This window comes from Silurus meridionalis, chromosome 13, assembly GCF_014805685.1.
Source record: "Silurus meridionalis isolate SWU-2019-XX chromosome 13, ASM1480568v1, whole genome shotgun sequence".
NCBI classification, from domain to species: Eukaryota; Metazoa; Chordata; class Actinopteri; order Siluriformes; family Siluridae; genus Silurus; species Silurus meridionalis.
This window is the reverse complement of record NC_060896.1, coordinates 17,666,285-17,693,622: the sequence shown is the minus strand read 5'-3', so window position 1 is coordinate 17,693,622 and position 27,338 is coordinate 17,666,285. Positions and strand designations below refer to the sequence as shown.

The following is a 27,338-nucleotide window of genomic DNA, read 5'->3' as shown; positions in this document are numbered from 1 at the left end:
CTACTGTGTTTTAAATGTAGACAAACAAAGAAGACAAAGCAAATTTATTTGATGCTTTCAAAACTGCCTTTCATCTTTGTTTCCAGGTTTAATACATTATTACAATTACAAAACTAAAACCTTGCGGTTATAATGACAGTGGAGAAATGGAGTGGACTGGTAAGAAATACAGTTTAGCTAACCCTATCCAACAGTACTGCTGAAGAACAAAACATGGCTCAACTTTTCCCTTCAGCAGTAATGATTGACATTTAAGTTAAATGAGGTACAAAAATGAAAAGATCCGCTTCAGTATCCTTCTTCTTCATTTCCCCAGGGCTTTATCCAGGTTAGTCTTTATTGCATCTAGAAAGTCCGTGGTGTTGACATAGTGCTCATTTAGCTTGACGCTGTAGTCAGAAAAAGTAAGTGAAGTTACAAATAAGTAAAAGGAAAATGGCATAATAAACATCAACATACCAGGGGGAAATTTATATATATATATATATATATATATATATATATATATATAAAATAAATGGTAAGAGTAACAGTTTGGCAAATGCTTAGAGAATATAAATGGAAATTAGTATATAAAAGAGTGGATCAATTACTTCGAGAGCCCATGAATGCAGCCAGCCAGATCCTTAGTCATGATCCCCTTCTCCACAGTGTCTACACACACTTGTTCCAGAGTCTGAGAAAACCTGGAGATAGCAAAGCATTTAAAGAATTTACATAAACACTTCTTAACAAAGGTAAGCTTGTAGAATGTGATAGTGGGTTATGCTCAAAGTATGTATTGGAATCGCAACCCCAGGACCAACCAAAAATGTCTTGAGAGCAGGTAGTAAGAAATAAAGTTTATAGAAAAAAAGAAAGACCTGTTCATTAATATAGTGGGTACCAGCATACTGGGTGCTTAAATTTATTTTAAGAGCATGTTCATTAGAGAATATTAAAGGCAGGTTCACACCAAGCATCAGTTGTGGACGGTTGGTCAAACCTTTTCAGGTGTAGGTTAGATTGGTTAAAATTGGGTAAAAAAGAGAAAAAAAAGAAGAAAAAAAAAGATATTGTCTTAATTTAGTGGTTTATGATGCCACTGCTCCCTGCATCCAAAATTGAAAAAAGAGGTACTTGTTCTTTGTGCAAGCTAGCAGCTCCACCAAAACATTCATGTGTTCATTAAATTTGATTTCTTTGTATTTTATTTAATTGACAGAAAATAAGATTCACCTAATTCACAGTCTAAATTGTTGTAAAACACGGACTCCCCAAAAGATCCTTTAGCAATCAATTTGCAAAAATAAAAAAGCTTCTTTCAGATCATCTGTGTCCATACCCCCTGTCCTCCACATCTGCCTCTTTCAAACCAACTACCTGCATGTCTTCTCTCACCACATATATCAACATCCTCCTTGGTCTTCGTCTTTTCCTCCTTCCTGGCAGCTCCATCTTCAGCATTCTCCTACCGATATACCCCATGTCCCTCCTCTGAACATGTCCAAACCATCTTAATCTCGCCTCCCTCACCTTGCCTCCAAAACATCCTACGTGCACGGTCCCGCTAAATCTAATTTCTAATCCTGTCCATCCTCGTCACTCCCAATGGAAATCTTAGCATCTTAAAACAGTTCCAGCTCCACCTACTGTCTTCTAGTCAATGCCACCGTTTCTAAGTCATACAACATCGCAGGTCTCACCACAGTGCTATAAACCTTCCATAAGAAAGAAGCAATGCTCAATTATTAGTGTGGACTGACCAAAAATGGTCAAAAATACAAGAAACATTTTTGGATATAAGGCAAATCTGGTTGAATCGAAAAAGGAGATTTTATATACAAAAGAAAAAAAAAAAAAAAAAAAAAAACACCTTTGTATTAAGATTCAGAAATTTCCCTTCACCTTTGGTTTCAGTTTTAATACAGCATGACCTGCAGTCATATTACAAAACAAAAATTTGTAAGGGGAGTTTGGAGGTAGAGTGGACTTTGGACACATTTGTACAAGACTGAGCACAGCAACAAGACGAAGTTATACATCATCAGCAAAGTCTCTCCCAGGCAAAGATTTCAAAGCAGATTAGAATTTCAAAATACGCTGTTCAAGCTATTTTGAAAAAGCACAAAGAAATTGGCAATTTTGAGGACCGGAGATGAAGTGCTTTTCTGCAACATCCGTTGTTGCATTGTCAAGCACTGCCATGAGCAAAGAACTGGCAGAAACCAGTGGGACCCAGCTACACCCATTTTCTGTCTGGAGAAGTCAGGCCAGGAGTGGTGTTTTTTTTTTTTTTTTTTTTTTTTTAAAAAGAAGAATTGGGTTAAAAAAAATAAAATAAATTTACACCTGTGTCATGAAAACAAGGCTAAGCATCTCAGGCACAAAAACATACAGTGCATCTGGAAAAATATTCACTGCACTTAACTCTTTCCACATTTTATGTTACAGCCTTATTCCAAAATGGATTAAATTAATTATTTTCCTCAAAATTCTACAAACAAGACCCCATAATGACAACATAATAGAAGTGTATTTTTGTTTAAAATCAGCCTTTGCTCAAGAACTCCCATTCTTCTTTGCAGAGCGTTGGTGCACAGCCATTTTCAGATCTCTCCAAAGATGTTCAATCGGGTTCAAGTCTGTGCTCCGGCTGGGCCACTCAAGGACATTCACAGAGTCATCCCGTAGCCACTCCTGTGTTATCTTGGCTGTGTGCGTAGGGTTGTTGTCCTGTTAAAAAAGATGAACTGTTGCCGTAGTGTGAAGTCCAGAGCTGGTGGTTCCAAATTTCTTCATCTACGGATGACTGGGCCCCTGTACTCATTGGAACCTTCAGTGCTGCAGAAATCTTTCTGTACCTTTCCCCAGATCTGTGCCACGATACAATCCTGTCTCGGAGGTCTACAGACAATTCCTTGGACTTCATGGCTTAGTTTGTGCTCTGACATGCACTGATAACTGTGGGGATCTTTATATAGACAGGTGTGTGCCTTTCCAAATGATGTCCAATCAACTGAACTTACCACAGGTGGACTTCAAGTTGTAGAAACATCTCAAGGATGATTATTGGAAACATGATGCACCTGAGCTAAATTTTGAGTCATGGCAAAGGCTTTGAATACTCATGTACATGTAAATCCCCCCCCCCCGATTCTCAATAAATTTGCAAAAATTAAAAAAAAAAAAAAAAAAAAAAAAAAAAAAAAAAAAATTTTCACTTCGTCATTATGTGGTATTTGTAGAATTTTGAGGAAAATAATGAATTTAATAGATTTTGGAATAAGGCTAACATAAAATGTAGAAAAAAAGTTTTTTGGTGAAGGCCTGTAGAGCGGGTACAATAATGAATGTCTGCAGGCAGCAGTGAAGCTTGGTGGAGGTTCCATGCAATTTCCGGATGACTCCCTGGTGGTTATTGCATGATGGAAATGTATCTACCTGTATTTCTAAGCATCAAGGTCACCATTAATCTTGACCAAATCTCCAACTCCATTAGCAGAAATGCAGCCCAAAACATGCAAGGAACCCCCACCACAAACTACTACTAGCTAGACTTGTCCAGACAGTAATAAAATCAAAATCAAATTAAATCGAATTTTATTTGTCACATACACATAAATACAGAGTACGACATGCAGTGAAATGCTTTGTACGACTGTCCGGCATTCAAGCATAAAAAGGAATGAAATATAAAAAGGAATGGAATGAGGATAAAAATAAAAACCAAGGAAAAAAAAAAAAAAAAGGGCTGTACCACTGGTTCATGCCAGTTCTTTGCTGATGGGAATGTTGGACACCGTTGTTAAAGGGAAATAAGCATTATGCGTCTTTCAGTTTCCTTGACCAATCACTGGGTCTACAACAGCCCTCAACTTTGTCAGTTTTTTGTGTGTTCAAAATAGCTTGAACAGCACTTCTTCTAACCGCAGTCTAAAATCTTTGCATTAGAGACACCTTATTGAAGCAATATAACTACCTTGTGTCCTGTTGCTGTACTCAAGTCTTGCCATGGTGTAAGACCTGTGACTTGAAAGTATTTCACAACCTCAAATTAGTAGTAGAGTTTGGCTGTTCCTCACTCAATTTTAAGCTCCCCTAAACATAATTTTCTGTTGTAGTTAATTACTGCTTCAATCTATATATACACCAAGCAGATATATATATTTTGAAGCAGTAAGGCAAAGATTTCAGACTGCGGTTTGAAGATATGCTGTTCAAGCTATTTTGAACGCACAAAAAACTGACAAAGTTGAGGGCTGTTGTAGACCCAGTGATTGGTCAAGGAAACTGAAAGATGCATCATGCTCATTTCCCTTTAACAACGCAAGATGTCCAGCAGTACCATCAGCAAAGAACTGTCCTTAACCAGTGGTACTGCCCAGTATAGAATAGTTCAATGGTCTGACCACTGTATGTAAACTGGATGTAAATGCTGCCTAACATGTAGATAAAATTTTTCTTTTTAATTTTAGATTTACTTGCTTACATTTTTAATCCATTTTATGTCATGGACCAGTGGTTAAAGAATTTCACTGCATGTCAGCCTGGGCATGGTTGTGTATGTGACAACTAACATTTTTATTTCAATACAGTACCAATTTTCTTCTTTTTTTTTTTTTATAAAGATTTTAATGAAATCTGTGGTTTGCCTTGGGTACCCATGTAGGGCAATACAAATACATTTTTATATTTAAATATTAGCCTTAATGTATGTGGTTCCTGGTTTAATTTATTGTAATCAATGTGACCATTGGTACAGAAAGATTACATCTCGATACAACTTTGAGCCAAATTTAGTCTCACCAGTGTGGCTGCTGATTGAGTGAGACCTGGGAAGTAATGTACAAATAATTCATTAAATGTACTTAAGTAAAATAATACTGGTATCTGTAACTTTACTTCACTATAACTTTTTACTTTCACTCTACATTTAGTGCTACAAATATCTGTACATTTATATCTTACATTATCAAAACAGGCCCATTACTTTAGTTCTGGTGAAATGTCAATATTTTTTCTTCTCACTGCAATGTCCTGTCTTTGTATATATCTCCAACAATTTTTTTTTTTTAATTAGTAAACATTTGTGTTTTTTAATTCATGTGCAAAGTATCGAATCAAGCAAGAAAAACTGCCATTATGCACAAATCCAGCAATTAACCCTCCTGGGTCGGCACAGGCTCTTTGTTGTTACCATGAATAATGAAGGCTTTAGTAAAGGGCAGAGCTTTTTCTTACATAGCTCCAAAGTTATGCAACAGCCTTCCAATTAGAGACTCAGACACAGTCTCAGTGTATACATATAGGCTAAAAGCATTTGTTTAGTCAAGTTTTTGTTAACTGTTTTTCCTCTTAGGTAAAGGCACACGTGTGTAGGGTTTTAGAGCATAGGAGTGTTTTGGTAAACTGGATTGCTTTAATGCATCCTAATGACTGTTACGCTCTGGCTCTCCAGTTTAGTTATGCTGATCATCGGTCCCTTCTTGCACTCAGCACACACTGTACATTTTCTTAAACAGAAAAACAGCAAAGGACAAGTGCAAATGAAAGGACAAGAGCAAATCTAATAATCTTTATTCTCTCTCATTCTCTTCAACTCTTCTTACTTTCCCCTCGTTCTAGCTACACATGCTACTCCTGAGTTACCAGTGATTGCACCATCAAGTGTCACCCAGATGAGGATGGGTTCTCTTTTGTGTCTATTTCCTCTCAGGGTTTCTTCAAGTTGTCTCAGGGAGTTTTTCTTTGGCTTGTTTATTAGAGGTAAATATACAAATGTGAAATTTATAGCCAGAAGTGAATACTGAAAAGCTGCTGTCTATTGATAAAAGCACTACACAAATATAATTTAATTGACTATAGCTTTCATTCAGTAATTTCATTTAAAAGGTGTACATCTGTATCAGTTTTTCAATGAAGTGATGTGAATACATCGTCCCTCTGTTGACTAAATTGTGTTGGTTATTTTCCGAAACAATGTTATTTTTCATTTTACACTTAGAACACTGGCACTTTAATGCTAGCTAGCTAGAGAAATCTAATATATTTTATTTACAAGAATCTTAAGGGTGACTAAATTTTCATTGTTGTAATTACCATTGTATTAAACTTCACTTCTATTTTTTATTTAGTTTCTTACATTTTTTAATATCTAAACTGAACTACTTATAACTTATGTCTGACTTTTACTTAATCCCAATTTATATAGCCAGGATCAAAAAGACAAATTTGACATTTTCAATCTTACTTGATTAGATCTTGGTTTCCATCAAGCTTGCCTCTATGTTCCAGTCCCCTGGTCCAGGCAAAGATGCTTGCAATAGGATTAGTGCTGGTTGGTCTTCCCTGAGGATTAATTAATTAATACCAGAAATAAGTTGTAGCATATGGAACAATCATATAAATTTAAATATGAGTGCTGTCAAAATTATCACATTAATAACGCACTCACACGATTACGCGTTTGACCATTTTCATTACAAATATTAATAAACTTTCAACACTACACACATTATTTCTCGACATCCTTACATTAATCAGATATATGGAAAAAAAATGTCATCTTTATCTAAAAAAATGTTTAATCACTAAACATTTGTTTTACTGATCTGCCAAGTTTAAAAAAAAGCACCAAATTCCGCCATTATTCACATATCCGGCAATAAAAAAGGTCAGTGTGGAAACATAGCAAAAGTTCCGTTTGGTGTGTATATATATCTGAAACTGTGTATTATATAATAAATATATAGACACACACACACACACACACACACACACACACACACACACACACACACACACACACACACAATACTGTGTATATGAAAATACTGTGTATATGAAAAAATTCCTGATCATTGCTACTGCGAGAACGACATGGAAAAACCCCACTGAAGAATTCAAGACCAGTAAACGAAATATTAATGTAGGATCTAGTATTAAAATCTATTAGGTTCATTTATGGCTTTATTAATACTATCTAAAAACAAGAACAAAAATATTTTTACTAAACCATTTACAATAAACTATAAACTAAATTTTATTCAAATCAATAATAAAAAAAAGTATAAATATTCTAAAATGTATATGCCTTGAAACAATACTACGGTACCGCTACATAATCAAAAGCAATGGCTGAAGTTCAGGACACCTAGGAAAACAATACCAACAGGGGTCAGTATAAAAGGGTTAAGTAAATGATGGAGAAGAAAAAGCAGGCTGAATTCACCTTCTGATGCTCCCGATAATGTCGGGTGACTGTGCCATGGGCAGCTTCAGCCTCAATGGTCTTTCCATCAGGACACACAAGGACAGAAGTCATCAATCCGAGGGAGCCAAAACCTGCGAACAACTCTCAACTTTGAGCTAACACTGATGCAAATATTTCTTTATAGCAAAAAATATAATTAATTGCATTTATTAGAAGATTTTGAAACTTAACCACAAATGATCCTTGATACATGGGCATATAGTGTGTCATTGCACTCCTAGGTCCCACCCCTGGCTAATTTTAAACCATTTAATGCAAGAGAAACTTTTGGTTATGGTTTCAACTGCGATTTCTTTCTTTCTTTTTTTTTTTTTTTACTGTTTAAATATCTGATTTTATGTTGACCTATGGATTATCCTATACTAAAGGAATTCAAATGAATGTTTATAGGGTGAATATATATTTGTACACCAGGAATAGAGGACATGGGTAAGGGGAATAAAATGTCGAGGGGCTAACAAATGGTTTCCAAAAATGTAAATAAGGTAACATTGGTAGTTTTACAGAGAATGGCCTAGATTACCAAACATATTTGTAAAGTATAAAGGAGTGTTGCACCTTGTTTCTCTGTAAACTTTGAGAATTATTAAGCTTACCTTGAGCCAAAATATCTGACTGGACATCTCCATCATAGTTCTTGCAAGCCCAAACAAAAGCACCAGTGGACTTCAAGACTTGTGCCACCATGTCGTCAATAAGCCTGTGCTCATACCAGATCTTCAGCTTGTCAAACTCAGGCTTATAGTTCCTGTTGGCATGTAAACAAATAACTGAGCACACTGCTTTTTGCAAGTGACCCACACTTCTACTTCAACAAATTCCTTCTATCAACTATCGAACATACCCACATACAGTGGGGCAAAAATGTATTTGGTCAGCCACCAAACCTAAAAAGATGAGAGAGGCCCGCAATTTTCATCATAGGTACACTTCAACTATGAGTGACAAAATGAGGAAAAAAAAAATCAGAAAATCACATTGTCTGATTTTTAAAGAATTTATTTGCATATTATGGTGGAAAATAAGTATTTGGTCACCTACAAAAAAAAGCAAGATTTCTGGCTCTCACAGACCTGTAACTATTTTTTTTAATTGGCTCCTCTGTCCTCCACTTGTTACCTGTATTAATAGCACCTGTTTTAACTTGTTATCAGTATAAAAGACACCTGTCCACAAGCTCGAACAGTCAGACTCCAAACTCCACTATGGCCAAGACCAAAGAGCTGTCAAAGGACACCAGAAAAAAAAAAATAATTGTAGACCTGCACCAGGCTGAGAAGACTGAATCTGCAATAGGTAAGCAGCTTGGTTTGAAGAATTAACTGTGGGAGCAATTATTAGAAAATGGAAGACATACAAGACTACTGATAATCTCCCTCAATCTGGGGCTCCACGCAAGATCTCACCCCGTGGGGTCAAAATGATCACAAGAACGATGAGAAAAAAATCCCAGAACCACACGGGGGGACCTAGTGAATGACCTGCAGAGAGCTGGGACCAAAAAAACAAAGGCTACCATCAGGAACACACTACGCCGCCAGACACAGACGTACTGCTTAAGCCAGTACATGTCTGGGCCCATCTGAAGTTTGCTAGAGAGCATTTGGATGATCCAGAAGAGGATTGGGAGAATGTTATATGGTCACATGAAACCAAAATAGAACTTCTTGGTAAAAACTCAACTTGTGTTTGGAGGAGAAAGAATGCTGAGTTGCATCCAAAGAACACCATACCGACTGTGAAGCATGGGTTGGAAACATCATGCTTTGGGGCTGTTTTTCTGCCAAGGGACCAGGGCGACTGATCTGTGTAAAGTAAAGAATGAATGGGGCCATGTATCGAGAGATTTTGAGTGAAAACCTCCATCCATCAGCAAGAGCATTGAAGATGAAACGTGGCTGGGTCTTTCAGCATGACAATGATCCCAAACACACCACCCGGGCAACGAGGGAATGGTAAGAAGCATTTCAAGGTCCTGGAGTGGCCTAGCCATTCTCCAGATCTAAACCCCATGAAAAATCTTTGGAGGGAGTTAAAAAACCGTGTTGCCCACCGACAGCCCCAAAACATCACTGCTCTAGAGGGAGATCCGCATGGAGGAATGGGCCAAACTACCAGCAACAGTGTGTAAAAACATTGTGAAAACTTACAGAAAACATTTGATCTCTGTCATTGCCAACAAAAAGTATATAACAAAGTATTGAGATGAACTATTATTATTGACCAAATACGTTTTTTTCCACCATAATAAATTCTTTAAAATTCAGAACGTAATTTGCCAGTATATCAAATAGCATGAAAAGACAGCCACCTGAGTTAGAGAAGCTCTTAATGTCGCTAGATCAGTATATTTCTCTACCTTTATAGAAAACAGCAAGCATAATCCTAGATTTTTATTCAGTACTGTAAAAAAAAAATCAAAATCAACAGGGAATAAATGCACCGCACTAACATGCACACCATCAATAGGTGGGGGAAAAAAAAAAAGTCCACGATCTACGATAAATATAAATCCAAACTCTTTTATAAATAACCCTGTAGATAGCACTATATTTATAACAGATAAGTAATTACAGAGTTTAATGAGTAATTATCAGAACCATTAACTTGCCTACAAGTTTCTTCAAACAGATAATTCCAGAAGTATTGAACCTGTTCTAAAAAATAATAACCTCTTCCATCAGCACTGGTTATGTACCTAAATCCTTCAAACTGACAGTTATTAACCACCTAATAAAGAAACCGGACCATGACACTTGTCTGCTGTCCAATATCTAACCTCCTCTTTAGCTCAAAGATTTTCGAAAAGGTTGTAGCACAGCAGTTATGCTCACACCTACTTAGACATAACATTTTTTAAAATGTATAAGTCAGGATTTACACCTCACCATAGCACAGACAGCAGTGGTTAATGTGGTAAATGGCCTGTTATTGGCCTCTGATCAGGGCTTTTTCCCTTTGCTTGTTTTGCTCGATCCTAGTGCAGATTTTGACACCATTTATCATAATATTCTCCTTGCTAGACTAGAAAATGTTGTTAAAATAAAGAGAACAGCTATCTCCTGGCTTAGGTCTTATTTCACTGGTCACGACAAGCTTTTTGATGTAAATGGTGAGTTCTCCACAATCTCTGAAGTAAAGTCTTGTGTTCTGCAAGGATCTGTTTTAGGCCCACTGTTTTTCTCTTTATATATGCTGCCTCTGGGTGAAATTATAAATAAACGTGTAAAAAATAAGTGTAAACAAAGCCAGATGAGAGAGATCAGCTTAACAATGTTAAGGAGTGTGTAAAGGACAGTGGATGTTTGATTACTTTCATTCTCATCAGAGTTGAGCAGAAGGAAGTACTTTTACTAGGACCACATGCAGCAAGAAGTAAACTTTCAGATTATGTAGCATCTCTGGATGGTGTTTCTGACTAAGTGTGTAAAGCAGTCAAAGACCTTGGTGTGATTATTGACCCTAGTCTTTCCTTTGTGGCTCTTGTAAATAACTTACAAGGATTGCTTTCTTTCACCTTAGAACTATTGCTAAAATTAGAAATATGTCGTTACAGGATGCAGAAAAACTAGTTCATGGTTTTTTTTACATCTAGATTAGACTACTGTAACGCTTTACTGTCTGGGTGTTGGAGTAAATGCATAAACAAGTTTCAGTTAGTTCAGAATGCAGCAGCAAGAGTCCTCACTAGGTTTAGAAAATATGACCACATCACCCGTTTTAATCAGTCTACCAAATACCCAAATAAATCTCACGTTGATTATAAAATACTACTAGTAAAATATAAAGCACCGAATGGTCATACGCAGCTGTATCCGAGTGAACCATTATGATCCCACGGTGGGATCCCCACCCCTACTTAGATCAAAAGGTGCAGGCTATTTGTTGGTACCGCAAATAATGAAGACTACAGCAGGGGCAAAGCTTTTTCTTACAAAGCCCCACAGTTATGGAACAGCCTTCCAATTATTGTTCAGGACTTAACCACAGTTCCACTGTTCAAGTTAGGGCTGCACAATTTGGGAAAAATATCATGTTGCAATTCTTCTTCTTTCGGCTGCTCCCATTAGGGGTCGCCACAGTGGATCATTCGTCATCATCCGTCTCCATACTACTCGGTCCTCTACATCTGCCTCTTTCAAACCAACTACCTGCATGTCTTCCCATACCATATCCATAAACCTCCTCCTTGGTCTTCGTCTTTTCCTCCTTCCTGGCAGCTCCATCCTCAGCATTCTCCTACCAATCGGGCCGCTCTAACACTGTCCGTCAATATTGCGATAGTGATATAATAAAGGGTTTCATGAGTCCACTTGATGGGTTATCAATGAAATTGTACACAGATTACTGACTATGCTGAAATGTGTATTTGTAAAACTATAGGTTTTTAAAATGAATATTAATAATAAAAATAGAAATATTTGCATTGAATGTAAACAATTTTTCTCCAAGGTACAGGTTAATTAATTAAATAAATAAATAAAAACAAATTATCTTCACAAAAATAATATATTGAAACATTTTGTCCAAACAAAGAATGCCCTGCTGCTACCCATTTAAATCATTTACCCTTTTTTCTGCTGACGTTTAAGATAATGTATATGTTAAACTTGAATTCAGGCAATTTTGCAATTATTATCATCAAATTTACATTTTATGGAAGCCTGCTATTGATTTGTATGGTATGGTAGTGAAGCATATAGGAATAGGTCAATAGGAATCTTGCTCAGGGTTCCAAAAGTCTAGAAACGGCCCTGTAAACACAGGATGTAACAGACACTGGAGAGAGAGAGATACCAGGCAGAGCTGACGCAGTGTATAGCGATTTGTGTGAGAAAGTGAAGGATGCCAGTTGAAGCCACGTCAATCTGTAAGTGTGTGTGGATTACATGTTGGCGTCGAGGAAAGATATGTGTTACTGCGAGTGGGTGCGTGTCCTGGCGTGAATACGAGGAAAGGGAAGCAGCGGGGCAAAAGTCGTTGTGGGGCAAAAGTGTTGAACCATCCCCTGTAGTCTCTTTCTTCCAACATGGAACCAGTGAGATCTGCTACAGATTTGTCATATTGCCACATGATGTAATCAGTGTTGGTAATCTTAAAGCTAAAATATCACTATATAACAGAGGTAGCGTTTTTTGGCTACCAGTTCAGTGTCGGGCTGCTCGGCATCCATCTTCACCTGGTCTTCACGCGGCACACTGGAAAGTCACGAGACTACACGTGCAGTACCTAAACTGAGACTACGTGTTTTTTTTTTTTGTAACGGCACGGACATTCTGCAAACTGTTCTCAAAAAGTATGTGGCTACACATGCACTTATTTATTTCATCAAATCGCGAAGTTTGCAGTCGTATATTTGCACATGCAGAACTGGTTTTGGTCGATGCTAAAAACATTTATTAAGCCAGGCCATCTATCGGTAGGTAAAAGAGCAGATCTGGAGGGATCATTTTACATTTACGGCATTTAGCAAACGCCCCTATCCAGAGTGACGTAAAAGTTTCTAGCAATGAATAAATCTACACTGGTACGCCAGAAACAAACTGAATATAAATATAACTCTTGAATTCTAAACTTGGAAAGTGCTAATTTATGTGTTTCAGGAAGAGGTAGGTCTTTAATCGTCACTTGAAGATAGTCAGGGACTCCGGATCATGGATAAAGAGTGTTTGGTGAACTGGCATATTTGAATGCTGTCCTCCCCTCACTCTGGTTTGTTGATGGTGGCATGGTGGGCTGTCTCTTATTCCAGTGATATCTCATGTCTGCGTTACCTTCTGGTTTTCCCTTTTATTTATATTGACAGTGTCCTCAACTTGCATACAACAATAAGGATAATTCACATCTTTCTCTTCTAGTCACCCCTCCTCTCTTGCACGCTCATGCTCTGTGGAGTTAAACATGTTCCTAAGGTACCAGTGTTCCAGCCCCTCTCCTCGTTTCATGCCAGCCTGTCTCTAGATGGTGTTCTCTTCTATTGGAGGCCACTCTGTGCAGCTGGGGATGGGTACACATCAACGGCCGGAGGAAATTACAGAGTAATACAATGAGTAGAGTCCAAATCCATCCTTAAACTCCTGTCAACAGTCTGCTACACTGACTCAGAACTACTGTGTGCATTTGATTGCAAATCACTGCACACCTCAACATTTAGCTGTAATAAATTTTAGTCCGGTTCTTCTTGAGGTTTCTTCCTTATGCCATCCCGGGTAGTTTTTCCTTGCCACAGTCATCATCGGCTTGCTCATTAAGGACAAACTTACTCATAAAGAACAATCTTATTTATTCTTTATTACCATATTATCTGTGCAAAACTGCTGCGAGATAATGTCCAATGTTGAAGTGCTATACAAATAAAAATGTATTTAACTTTTGTTAGATACTCAATACACAGTATATTTAGCAAGGATAAATATATGTATGTGATGTACCAGTGTCAACATTCCTGGTCACTAGGAGGCTTAGGGAGACAGGGTAAAAATTTCCATCTGATGGCTACAAATAAAGCAGACTAATGTTGGTTAAAACCCACAAGAATTGTACAGTGAATAGCTGGAAAAAAGTTCTGTGGGCAGATGAGTCTAAATTTGTCAGCTATAATCATAGAATGGCCTGCCAAAACACCGGACCTAAACTCGATTTGACTGCTTTAGGATTAACTGGCATTGTAAGGGTATAAAGAAATATACAACTAGAGAAGAACACCATTGGCAAGTTTTACAATATGAATAGCAAAAAGTATATAAAACTGAATGTATGGAGAAATTACTTGTCAGAGTGCCAAGCCTGTGTAAAGCTGTTCTACGTTGTAAGGGATGATTTTTCAATGAAAATGAAGTTCAATTGTTCATTATGTTTTTGTACAAAACGTGAATATTTATATATTTGTTTGGTCAAAGTAAATCTTAAAACAGTTTAATTATCCACTTTGTTGCATATAAACAAAATCGGCATGCATGTACCTCAAAAATAATTTTAACAAGCATTGTAGTATCTCTTCATGGTTCTCTTTCATCGTGTCCAACAGAAAAAGACGTGGGTATGACTGACCTTGTGTCTTTTCTTTATAATAAATAGAAGATAAAAGGTGCAGGCTATTTGTTAGTACCTTGGACAATGAATAGTTAACAGCCTTATGTAAAAAGATTTTTCCCAACATAAATGAGCAGATAGTGTATTTTATGGACTGGGATGTTTAGATGCTCTTTTTCCCTAATTAACTCAAGTTTCTTGACAATGGAGTGGCTGGATATCTTCTATTCCAGAGCTCCTTTATGTATTTTACCTCCTGCCTTCTGTCAGAGGTAGTCTTGTCAGAGTACCTAATTGCACAGTGTTCTTAACTATTGCAGAACAATAAGGACACCTAATCATCTAAAGTTTCTCTCCCTCCCTTTCCTCCCTTCTTTGCTTACTCTCAAGCTACACATGCTCCTGTTCTTCTCTTCTTTCCAGCCCTGACTGATTCATTCTGATGCCCTATTTCTAATTTGATTTATCATCAATCAGAAACCACTTGTTGCAGCTGAGGGTGGTTCCAACAGCCACTTGGTTAGATCCACTAGGTTACTGTGGCTCTCAAGTGACCCAGATAAGAAAGTATTCCCTTTTGAGTTAATTTCCTCTTAAGATTTCTCTCTATCATCATTCTCACTGAGTTTTTCTATGCTACTGTCACCACTGGCTTGCTAATTTGGAATAAATATATAGGGACTAATTTATGACAAATTTATATTCACAATTCTGTTGCTTTGGGACAATGACTTATTAAACACTATACAAATAAAATGTAATTGAATGGCATCCAAACTAATTGCTAATATTTCGAATAACATGGAAGGAGAGCAAAGAAAATAACTAACTCTAGTAATACTTTAGTAACATCTAGTAGCCTTATTTGACTTGTTCATACCAACTATCCACACAATATAATCCTCAGCAACTTCAACACCCTGGACTTTAATAATTACTAACATTATCAATGAAAAGTTTCTTACAGAATACCATTATTTTTTCCTTCTAAACTGTTCAGCTTTATTTTCCTTTGTACCATTTTTCAACTGCTATTATCCCAGCATGGGAGGTCTATAGCTGATTGTCCTCAATTAACTGTTAAAAATCCAGCCAATTTTAAGGGTCATTCCCAGACAATAGAAAAATGACACTGTTGTACCTTTAACAGTCTTCCACCCCATCTTTTGAGGAATTGAGGCTAATCTAATTTTAAGAGTCCAGCTTTTGATCACTTGTGAAAAGTTTGCCAAGTAGTGGATTCTAAATGACATCACACCAAACATAGACCCTATACAGTATGGGAGCCAAAATAACCCTTTCACAACACACAGTCTAGTTTGTAGAACTCTGTACAGGTCCTGTAATGACTGAAGCTCAGTGTGCATAGTCGTCACAATGGATTTTGCCACGGCCTTAGACGCTATAAATCAAACGGCAACAATGCAGTGCCCCCTTTACCTTTGAGTGAGACAGAGCCCCACTCCGTGAATTTGATTCATGAGCGACTGTTGTCAATAGTGCAGTCCAACAAACATTTGAATTAAACAGTATCATAACAGCTAAATCTTTTTTTTGACATTTGCCTTTATGAACCTTTAATAAAATGTGTAATAAAGGTCAATAAAAAAATTATACCAGCAGAGGGGAGACAATGACTTGAATAATGATTAAACTAATATAGATACTGCTGCATCTATATGAAATAAAACTTTTGTATTTTATTGTATTTGGTCAGAAAGTGTGTGCAGTAGAAGGTATTTCATATTCTCAATTAGTTACCAACTAATATCGTCAATATAGCAATGAACAATTGTTCACAACACACACAAGAATGTTTAAATAAAAATTGAACCCATCATTCACTATGGCTAGAAACTAAGAATCACATTTGTATGTAGGCATTCCCTAAACTGTTACTACAAACCTGGAAGCACACAACTACCCAATATGTTTTTTATATACTGAAACATTTAGATTTCTATACAATTAACAGACCCAGATCAAACTTGGTACAGTATGACCATTAACAAATGTGCATAAAACTGTAATTGAAGAACCGGCATTAGCACCAAATCTCACTAATGTAATGATTAAATAAACAGAAATACAGTCAAGACACCAAACTACGACCACTCTACTTACTTCATTTCAGAGATACGACGGTCACCTCCAACAAAAAAAAAAATAGAATAATAAAGAATAATAAAAATAATAAAATATATTTTTACTTTAATAATTAACTTTATTTGTACCATGTCTGCGTTGGAACGCATCATAAAGTAGTCACTCTTCTCGACTTACATTTTTTTTCTGTCCCTATCTATGTCGTAAGTTGGGGTCTACCTGTATATACCGTATTTTCCGGACTATAAGCCGCTACTTTTTCCCCCCCCACGCTTGGAACCCCGCGGTATAAACAATGAAGGGGCATTGGCATATGGGCATATGGATTTTTCCTGGGTTTTTCCCGGTTTCACAAACTTCGAGCCAAAAAAAACTGAGCCCCATAACATTACACCAATGATTTTGGCCGAACGGGTTCAGGTGAACCAATGAAACTCTTTATATTAAATCAGATGCGCTCCTACTGAATCGAGCCGCACCACATCATAAATATGGATGAGGTTCCTCTGACGTTTGAACTGCCGCTCACTCGTACTGTCAACAGGAAATGCGAATCATTCGTCACGCTGAAAACAAACAGGCATTGGAAGAAGAAGAAGAAGAAGAAGCAGAAGAAGAAGAAAAAGAAGAAAAAAACCCCCCAAAAAAACGAACTTCACCTGTGTTCTGAGCTGCACGGCATCAGGAGAAAGGCTTTACCGATGGTGATTTTTAAACGCACGGCGATGCCAAAAGATAGAGAGAGAGAAATTGTTGTGAAAGGAAGGAGGAAGACAGTAAACAATGACTTTCTTGGTAGACTACTGTTTAGATACAAGTGTTATAGTCATTGTCTTTCGTTAAAGCCTGTGTAAAGTTCATTAGTTTCAATGTAGACAATGTAGTCGTTGTAAAATTCAGTGCGGCTTATATTTGGGTGCGCTTAATAGTCCGGAAATTACGGTAGTCATTTTGCAAAGCCTTATGAAACGCTCTCTGAAATTAATTCCAAATTAATGCACATGGTTTTAAAATAAGACTTTCCAAATGCATAAACAAGTGTGATGGCTGTTTATAAAGAGAAATCATAGTGTAGTTCTTCCACATTTTTGCACTATAATTATATGATTACCAAATAACTCACTTCTCAAAGATGTCCTGGAAGATGTCCTTAAAGCGCCCATCATACGCTTTCAAGATGGTATTCTTAGTGCTCATGTAAAGAGGCCATTTCTTCTGGATAGCATACTGGAAGCAGCTGTGAGCAAAGCCAGTGATGGACTTGTGGAGAGAATGAACATATTAAACATATGAAATATGGAGCTTTCAGCAAGGGCAGAAATGCAGGCAAAATGTATTCTTGAAATATCTTTGATCACACACTGGTTCTGTGCAAATTGAAGTTCATATTATTGCTAAAACTTTTATTTATATATTATAATATAAATGTCCTATTCTGCAACACTTTGTCTATGGAGAAGCACATGCCTTCTAGCTTTCAGTTGGTGTGTTAGTAAAATTGTGTTTATAATTTTTGATCACTACTTCCACTTATCAACAGACATTGTTTTTTCCCCTTTCTGATTCTGATTCACAGAAACATAACTGAAAAATAATATATTTTTTTAAAGTAACTAAAGTGTACAACATTGCAACTTCAAAAAGTTATAACCTAGCATTTCTCTTGAATTTTGATCTAAAATAGATGCTGTTAATCATTTCCTAAAATATTTTTCTGACCTCATCAGTATTGTACATTCCCATTCCACAGCCACCCCCAGGAAAGTCAAACACTTCCCACTCTTGGCCTTTGCTTCCATCAGATGGAGTAAAGCTCATCTTAAATTTTCCTGGTGTATTCACAACAAAGTCTGTGGCTCTGTACTGTAAACACAACATAGTTCCATAATTACATAATTACATACAAGGTTAAAAGACTTTTGTATTAATTTAAAACTTGCATGTTCAAAAATAGAAGACCTGGTCACCAAAGGCATGCCTGCCAATTGTAATGGGCTGTGTCCAACCAGGAACAAGTCTGGGAATATTCTTGCAGATGATAGGCTCACGAAAAACTGTGCCACCCAAGATGTTTCTGATAGTTCCATTGGGACTTTTCCACATTTTCTTCAACTTGAATTCTGTTTGAGAGAGTGAATCATCAGTCTGGTTAGTCGAATTTATCTGAGCATTTGAAAGCTATAAACTGGAAAGCTATAATACTGATCACATATGAAATCATTTTACCTTCAACCCTGGCCTCATCAGGAGTGATTGTCGCACACTTGACAGCAACATTGTATTTCTTGGTTGCTAAGGCAGAGTCAATGGTGACCTGGTCATCAGTTTGGTCACGGTAGGGTAGGCCCAGGTCAAAGTACTTCAGCTCCACATCAACATTGTGCAAAATAAGCTGAGGAGAGCAGATGTGTGTGTAGAGGAGACACAAGAACATCAGACACACATACAAACACATTACACAAATGTTGTCAATCCTCTTCAACTATATGAATTATTTATATGGCATATGACCAGCAGGTATAAGCCAGGCCACTAAAATGCTGAGCTGTGTTTATCTCAAAATCTGAGCACTCATTTTTCTTTAGAACACATATTTATGTTTCTAAGCATACATGTGTAGTGTTGTATTGTTTGAAGGTTCAACATTTCCTGCTATACACTAAAACCTATTGAAATGTAACTAAACAATCCATTCTGCATTCTACAGTGAGGAAAATAAGTATTTGAACTGCTATTTTTCAAGTTCTCCCACTTAGAATTCATGGAGGGGTCTGAAATTGTCATCGTAGGTGCATGTCCACTGTGAGAGACATAATCTAAAAAAAAAAAAAATCCAGAAATCACAATGTATGATTTTTTTAACTATTTATTTGTATGATACAGCTGCAAATAAGTATTTAAACACCTGAGAAAGTCAATGTTAATATTTGGTACAGTAGCCTTTGTTTGCAATTACAGAGGTCAAACGTTTCCTGTAGTTTTTCACCAGGATTACACACACTGCAGGAGGGATTTTGGCCCACTCCTCCACACAGATCTTCTCTAGATCAGTCAGGTTTCTGTCCTGTCGCTGAGAAACACGGAGTTTGAGCTCCCTCCAAAGATTTTCTATTGGGTTTAGGTCTGGAGACTGGCTAGGCCACGCCAGAACCTTGATATGCTTCTTACAGAGCCACTCCTTGGTTATCCTGGCTGTGTGCTTTGGGTCATTGTCATGTTGGAAGACCCAGCCTCGACCCATCTTCAATGCTCTAACTGAGGAAAGGAGCTTGTTTCCCAAAATCTCGCAATACATGGCCCCGGTCATCCTCTCCTTAAAACAGTGCAGTCGCCCTGTCCCATGTGCAGAAAAACACCCCCAAAGCATGAAGCTACCACACCCATGCTTCACAGTAGGGATGGTGTTCTTGGGATGGTACTCATCATTCTTCTTTCTCCAAACACGTTTAGTGGAATTATGACCCAAATGGTCATTGGCAAACTTAAGACGTGCCTGGACATGTGCTGGTTTAAGCAGGGGAACCTTCCGTGCCATGCATGATTTCAAACCATGACGTCTTAGTGTATTACCAACAGTAACCTTGGAAACGGTGGTCCCAGCTCTTTTCAGGTCATTGACCAGCTTCTCCCGTGTAGTTCTGGGCTGATTTCTCACCTTCCTTAGGATCATTGAGACCCCACGAGGTGAGATCCTGCATGGAGCCCCAGTCCGAGGGAGATTGACAGTCATGTTTAGCTTCTTCCATTTTCTAATGATTGCTCCAACAGTGGACCTTTTTTCACCAAGCTGCTTGGCAATTTCCCCGTAGCCCTTTCCAGCCTTGTGGAGGTGTACAATTTTGTCTCTAGTGTCTTTGGATAGCTCTTTGGTCTTGGCCATGTTAGTAGTTGGATTCTTACTGATTGTATAAGGGTGGACAGGTGTCTTTATGCAGCTAACGACCTCAAACAGGTGCATCAAATTTATTATAATAAATGTAGTGGAGGTGGACATTTTAAAGGCAGACTAACAGGTCTTTGAGGGTCAAAATTCTAGCTGATAGACAGGTGTTCAAATACTTATTTGCAGCTGTATCATACAAATAAATAGTTTAAAAATCATATATTGTGATTTTTGGAATTTTTTTTAGATTATGTCTCTCACAGTGGACATGCACCTATGATGACAATTTCAGACCCCTCCATGATTTCTAAGTGAGATGTTCAAATACTTATTTTCCTCACTGTATATCTAATGTGTCTTCCAATTTGGAATTTCTATCTGCATTTCATATGCAAAAAACCCAACTGTTCTCTTTCAAGATATCTGCATTCTTCTAACAGCTTTAATCCTTTAGCCTTTAAATAAACAATGTCTGCAATATACTGCATATTTAACATTACTTTTTTTTTTTGTTTTTCCAGCTTAAAAATTTTCCCTTTACTAGACTTCTTTATCGTTGCCTTAGTTGACCCTAAGTGCCTGTGCACACGCCCTTACTCATGTTGCAGATCTAAAAATAGAACAGTTACTCCTTGCTGTCATGTTTCCCTTCTTCATTCTTACAGGTCACTTTTTTCCCCTTCACCTTTTCTTTGATGAATTCCCAGATTATCCTAGTCATCTCATCTCCATCCATCTCCACAACTGGCTGGGCAACCTTGATGCGCTTGTCAGCATCTGTTGGAAAACAAATTAATATCAGGGAGAAGTTAACATTGTTGAATTGTGTTCCTCCAACTTCTATGACCATATAGTATAACAGGTCACAAGGCCCATTTTCATTTTTACCACAGGTCCATCCATTATTCGCCTCTTAGTCCACTATTTGAATTAATGCAGCACCTCAAGCATGAGTGGATGAATGATTATAGGATTTATATGGAATGATCACTATAAGAAGCAACTGATTAGACTTAATCCTAAAAAGTTAAGTGTTAATCTAGACAGGGTCAAGGTCACATTAAAGAGGGAAGTGGTAGCTCAGTGTTTAAGAGGTTGGAGTTCTGTCTGGAAGTTTGAGAGTTCAAATCCCAGCACCATCAAGCTGCCACTCTTGGGCCCTTGTAATTACACTGAACAAAATTATAAAAGCAAGACTTTTGTTTTCATAAAGATATAAGACTTTTAGATCTTTGAATTCAGCTCATGAAAAATGGGGGCAAAAACAAAAGTGCTGCGTTTATAATTTTGTTCAGTATAGTTAGATTGTAGTTTAGATTGACTCAGCCTACTACACTATATACCTGACCAATTTGTCATCCCCATTACACAGTATTCTGGGAAGTCTTCATGAAGCCAACATACAGATCTTCAATCACAACATTAAATTCAGCAAAGACTTAGACCATAAAGAAATGGGGTGCCTGAGATTTTGGGAAAAATATAATTGTTAAACAGCCAACTGCTCTTAAGGGTGTGATTATTTTTTGCTACTCCACTTAAAATCTGTCCAAATCAGGGAACTTTGATAATTAAACCTCTCTTTCACACTAGCAAAAAAATAAAATAAAATAAACAGGATGCAATCGTGCATCTCAGCAATGCACCCATGTATTACTTCAAAACTTCTTTAGATAAATGTATTCAAGACCACACCCTGAATGCAGCAAGGTTCATGACTAAAAGAAATGACCACAAGATGGTCAAACGAATCTTGTAAATTCTCCTGACTTGAAACATGGTCCCAGCACTCAGATGATCAAGATGGGCCAGATCAGCCTAATGGTGGTACTATACAGTGTATTGCAGAGGTTTTTATTTGAGTCTTCTCATGCACTGAGCACTTACTGTGCAGACTTTGGACCCTTCATTTGTGACCAGTTAAATGTGTTAATTTGCATCGTAAGAAAAATCTACTTTTTTGTCATAGTCATGAAGTTTTTATCTTCATGACTATGATTTCAAAATAATCAGCATGCTCTACAGTCAAAAACATGACATTTATAAACAATATGGCCACGATAAATCACTCAACTCTAAAGGAGCAGAGGTGCATTAATAAAATAACTCAATTGTTGTTACTGGCTTAAATCAAACAAGACTGTTTGTACTGATTTGCATTAAAACTTGAAAAACGTGTATACATGAAGAGTCTAACCAAAGTTTGTGTATAACTAGACAAAACATATTGCCTTTTTTTTTTTTTTTTTATAATATGGCCACCACACAATCCAGTTAATTCACAGAATGTAGCACAGGTTTACTTAAACAGCCCTAAAACATCAGTGGTTGTAAAGATTTACCGACATGTTTTGGACAAGGATCAGAGAATGCTGGGGCATGTTAAGTGAAGGTGGGCATTATTGGCATTTTGCATGGTTCTGCTGATTCGCAACTTTTTTTTAAATTTTTTTTTAATCATAATTATTTTGAAACTATAGAAGGCTTGCCATCGCATACTGTCAACTGGAAATAGTTATTAGAAAAAATGAATGCAGTAATAGATTTTTTTTTTTCTATTGTTACATTAAAATGGTTCATGACCAGTCTATACACACCAAGTAACTGTGTAGCACAGTTAACATAAAAATTAAGTAAATTCTGCATGTTAAGGAAAACATGACACTATGTCGATTCAAAGACCACTGTGTTCTTGGTACTCTTTTCAAAATTATTTTTTAAATGTGAGAAATACTATCACGTTAATAATGGTATTTAAAAAACATTACGATAGCTTTAAGCTCTTTAAGCCATGTACCATTTAAGGCAACTTTTGAATTTAACATCAAGATTGAAATAAACAAAAATAGCAAATAAAAACAGCACAGTTGTTTTACCTAGATCTGATATTTGTTAATAGATATTTTTATTGCATCCCAACTACCGAGTGTGGCAATACTGAAAGACAAAATACTTCATATGTTTTAGGTCTAATATGTTTAAGTCTTGTTCGTATTAAAAGTGTTTTTTTTTTCCTATAGATTTTGCAGAGAAATTATATTAAATGTTGAAAAATGATAGAAAAAGTGACTGTCAGCAAAAAAACTTAACTGTGTAATATCAGTGACCTCTAATGAAAGACATGAAGCTGGTCATTGGTTTTCAAAAGTTTATCAAAGTGGCCTTTGTCAAGTTAATTTACATTCTTTACATTTAATTAAAATTTCATTTTTTTGCACCTCAAAAATAAAAACAAAAGTTATATTAATATAATGTCTGCAATATACTGCATATTTAACATTACGTTATATCAATTAGAACCGAAGACCTGCGTCAACATCATATGTATATGTAAATATAGCAATAGGGGCTACAGCTGAATTCTGTAAACACTAGATTGTGATTTTCCTATCTCCAAGCCAACAGCTTTATGGTGAATTTAGATTAGATTACATTGAATTCAAATTTGTGATTGTGCAATGTCACTCATACATGTGGAATATTTAACACTTAGCTAAAATAAGAGGGGTTGTTAAAGATGAAAATGTTCCCTAATATGACTAATTCCCTACATGGTAACTGATGTCCAAACCCATACCATCATCACTCTGACAACTCAATTGTTCTGCCTAATACTTGTTGCCCTTCTGTGTGCTGACTGCCCTTCCTGTGCCCTAGACAGCCATGTACAGCTCCACAGTCAAAAAACAGCTGCAGAACAAAAGTTTCTGAAAACTGTACTTCCTACAACTGACCACTGGCTGTCAGAGTAATGCAATAAAGAAGAACTGGGCATTTTTTTTTTTCTTCTAAAGTAACCTTTTTTTTTCATTTTTTTAAATAAAAACTAGCAATTCAATCCATGTACTCCTTTTGCATCATAAGCAATTTTACAATCAGTTTCAAAGTTAAATTTGCAAGCTAGCCTGTGCCATAACAATTTTGTTGGTGTAAAGCCAACAAACGGTAAACTGGAGACTTAGTCAAGAGGTAATAAAAACACACCGTGGTAACTGCTTTCCCAAAACAGGACAGTAAATTCAAACAGACAGCTATACTGTATTGCCCAATACACACTGCCCTTCGCATGCCCTAGTCGACCATTTCCAGCTCCAAAGTCACAGAGCTGTGGAACAAAACAGTTCCTCACCACGATACTTCCTGCAACTGCTCAATAACTTTATTCGGTGTTCTCTAAAGCTGTCTTACACTAAATCAATTACAAATCGTGTGCTTTTAACACAATTATTCATATCAAATATATAGCCGAATGCCCCGGGTCAACAGTAATGCAGTGAATAATTACTTGTGTGAGATAAACAGTGGGTAGAATTGAATAAAAAAGAAAGAAAAAGAAAGAAAGCAGAGTCTTTAAACTAAGTGTCATGAGGCCCTACACCACACTAATCTTTACCGACTGACCTTGACATAGAATACGTTTAAGCTGCGTCGAACTGAAGGTTAATCCTCATTTTAATCATTTTTAACAACATTTACATTCAAAATAAAGACCGTATTGCTTTGGTGTGATGAATTTGTGAGTATACCTCTAGTGATTAGCTAGAAGCTGTGCTCAATAAATCCTTATACTCCATTGCTCAAATTCGAGAAAAAAAAAACCCTATTCGCCCAATGGGTTAAATATGTACATCTCTTTATAAGGGCATCGGTGACTCGCGGTTTTCATTAGATTGTAGTGATTTCGTCTCAGTTAAACAAAACGCTTCTTTCAAACCCTTTTGAGACACACAAAAAACCGCTAGCGAGTTAGCCGGCCTCTATCGGCTGCCGGTTTCAAGATGTTTCGACTCAGGAGCTTTTGTTTTTGCAGAAGCAGTTGAACCCTATAGCGGGTGAATTCTAAAATACAAAGTTATAAGTAACTACATCGAATGTCAACGATAAAACGGAACACACACGCACACAAAACAACAAATAATCCAGGGCTTCATTCAAACGATAGGGAAGTCGCGCCGCATTGAGCGGGACAGGCAGCTGAAATTAATTCGCCACGTCAAAAGGAAAGAAGCAGCTGCTAACACTCACAGTTCCTCTGCTGTATAGTCTGACAAGCTGGAGCAGAGAGGACCGTTGGGCTTTTGGAGAAAGCAGTAGCAGATCTGGTGAGAGCGCTGAGAACCTTTAGATAGCCTGCCATGTTTAGCTAATAATCGGCTTCTCTTTCACTCTGAACGAAATGAAGGACAGAATGAATTACCACGCGCGGCAATATGTCTGAGTGAGCCCGCTACGTCATTCCTTACGGATGAGGCGGGGCTATGAGCTAGCGGCGTCTCTGCTGACGTCACTGCTCGTGCGGCAAGCCAGTTTCCAACGACCGATTTGATTTTAGGAATGTTCATTTAAAACCATGACGTTTGACGTTATGTACAGCGGTCATATTGTCTGTTCGAAAAGAAATATTCTTATTTTATTAATGATTAGCTTTTACTCAAAAAAAAAAAATTCAAAACCATATCGTTGTATGTGGATATATCCCAGATCAGGGATATACCCCAGACTGCCTGAAGTGACAGTCAATGAGGCACTGGTGGTCTACTTCAGGTAGAAAACATGAAACCCAATCTGATGACATTGTTTTTAATATGCAAAGATTAAATGATGGCATTAGATTATTAAATAATTTCTTATAAATCCATGGCTAATCATCTTTCCTACTATAAACTGACATTCTTCTGAAATTAAATGATCACTAGAATTGTACAAATCACTTTTTTAAACGTCAAATGTCAATGTACAATGGACGGGAATAAACGCACATTCCTTTCCTTTACAACTGCTAGGACCATGCTAAATTTAGCTGTTGCTGACTTACCATACTGGGAGAAGGAATGGGAAGGGTGAAATCACGTGACAAGGGATATTACAGTCAGTCGGCATTTAGTGTAGAGTCTACAACATTAAAAGGTAATGTTAAGTCAATGTTTAATTTTGTTGCATTCTAATGCACAGCTTGTGTTTTGTTATAGCCTGCTAAGAGTCTGAATGGGTCATACAAATAATTTCACCCATCATGTCTTCGTGGGGTTTTTATAGGCTAGCTGTGCTCCACAAGGCCACAGGCTGTCATGCATGGGCTGCTACTAGTGCCCAGTTGGACTGCACACACATATATATATATATATATATATATATATATATATATATATATATATATATATACATATATATATACATACACACACTCACCGGCCACTTTATTTGGTACCCCCTGCTAGTACCGGGTTGGACCCTCTTTTGCCTTCAGAACTGCCTTAATCCTTCGTGGCATAGATTCAACAAGGTACTGGAAACATTCCTCAGAGATTTTGGTCCATGTTGACATAATAGCATCATGCAGTTGCTGCAGATTTGTCAGCTGCACATCCATGATGCGAATCTCCTGTTCCACCACATCCCAAAGGTGCTCTATTGGATTGAGATCTGCTGACTGTGGAGGCCATTTGAGTACAGTGAACTCATTGTCATGTTCAAGAAACCAGTCTGAGATGATTCGCGCTTTATGACATGGTGTGTTATCCTGCTGGAAGTAGCCATCAGAAGATGGGTACACTGTGGTCATAAAGGGATGAACATGGTCAGCAACAATACTCAGGTAGGCTGTGGCGTTGACACAATGCCCGAAGTGTGCCAAGAAAATATCCCCCACACCATTACACCACCACCACCAGCCTGAACCATTGATACAGGGCAGGATGGATCCATGCTTTCATGTTGTTGACGCCAAATTCTGACCCTACCCTCTGAATGTCGAAGCAGAAATCGAGACTTATCAGACCAGGCAACGTTTTTTTCCAATCTTCTATTGTCCAATTTTGGTGAGCCTGTGCTAATTGTAGCCTCAGTTTCCTGTTCTTAGCTCTCAGGAGTGGCACCCGGTGTGGTCTTCTGCTGCTGTAGCCCATCCGCCTCAACACCTCGGTTGTAACGAGTATATATATATATATATATATATATATATATATATATATATTTTTTTTTTTTGTGTGCGTGTGTGTGTGTGGGGGGGGCAAAAAAAAGTAGGAATTCGAGGCTACACTCGTATCCCTAATGATCTTGTTT

The 27,338-nt window shown here is 37.3% G+C and overlaps 1 protein-coding gene across 1 annotated transcript; it reads right to left on the bottom strand.

Annotated features, from left to right (window-relative positions):
* Positions 1-29: 29 nt before the first annotated feature.
* On the bottom strand, positions 30-25,504 carry idh2 (isocitrate dehydrogenase (NADP(+)) 2). The gene is made up of 11 exons (XM_046864215.1): positions 25,302-25,504; positions 20,962-21,053; positions 18,620-18,785; positions 18,353-18,513; positions 18,113-18,256; positions 17,517-17,653; positions 7,852-8,003; positions 7,214-7,326; positions 6,233-6,330; positions 594-686; positions 30-389 (listed from the first exon to the last, which is right to left on the bottom strand). The coding sequence occupies exons 1-11, from the start codon at positions 25,411-25,413 to the stop codon at positions 305-307; spliced, it is 1,353 nt and encodes a 450-aa protein (XP_046720171.1). The 5' UTR covers positions 25,414-25,504; the 3' UTR covers positions 30-304.
* Positions 25,505-27,338: the final 1,834 nt, after the last annotated feature.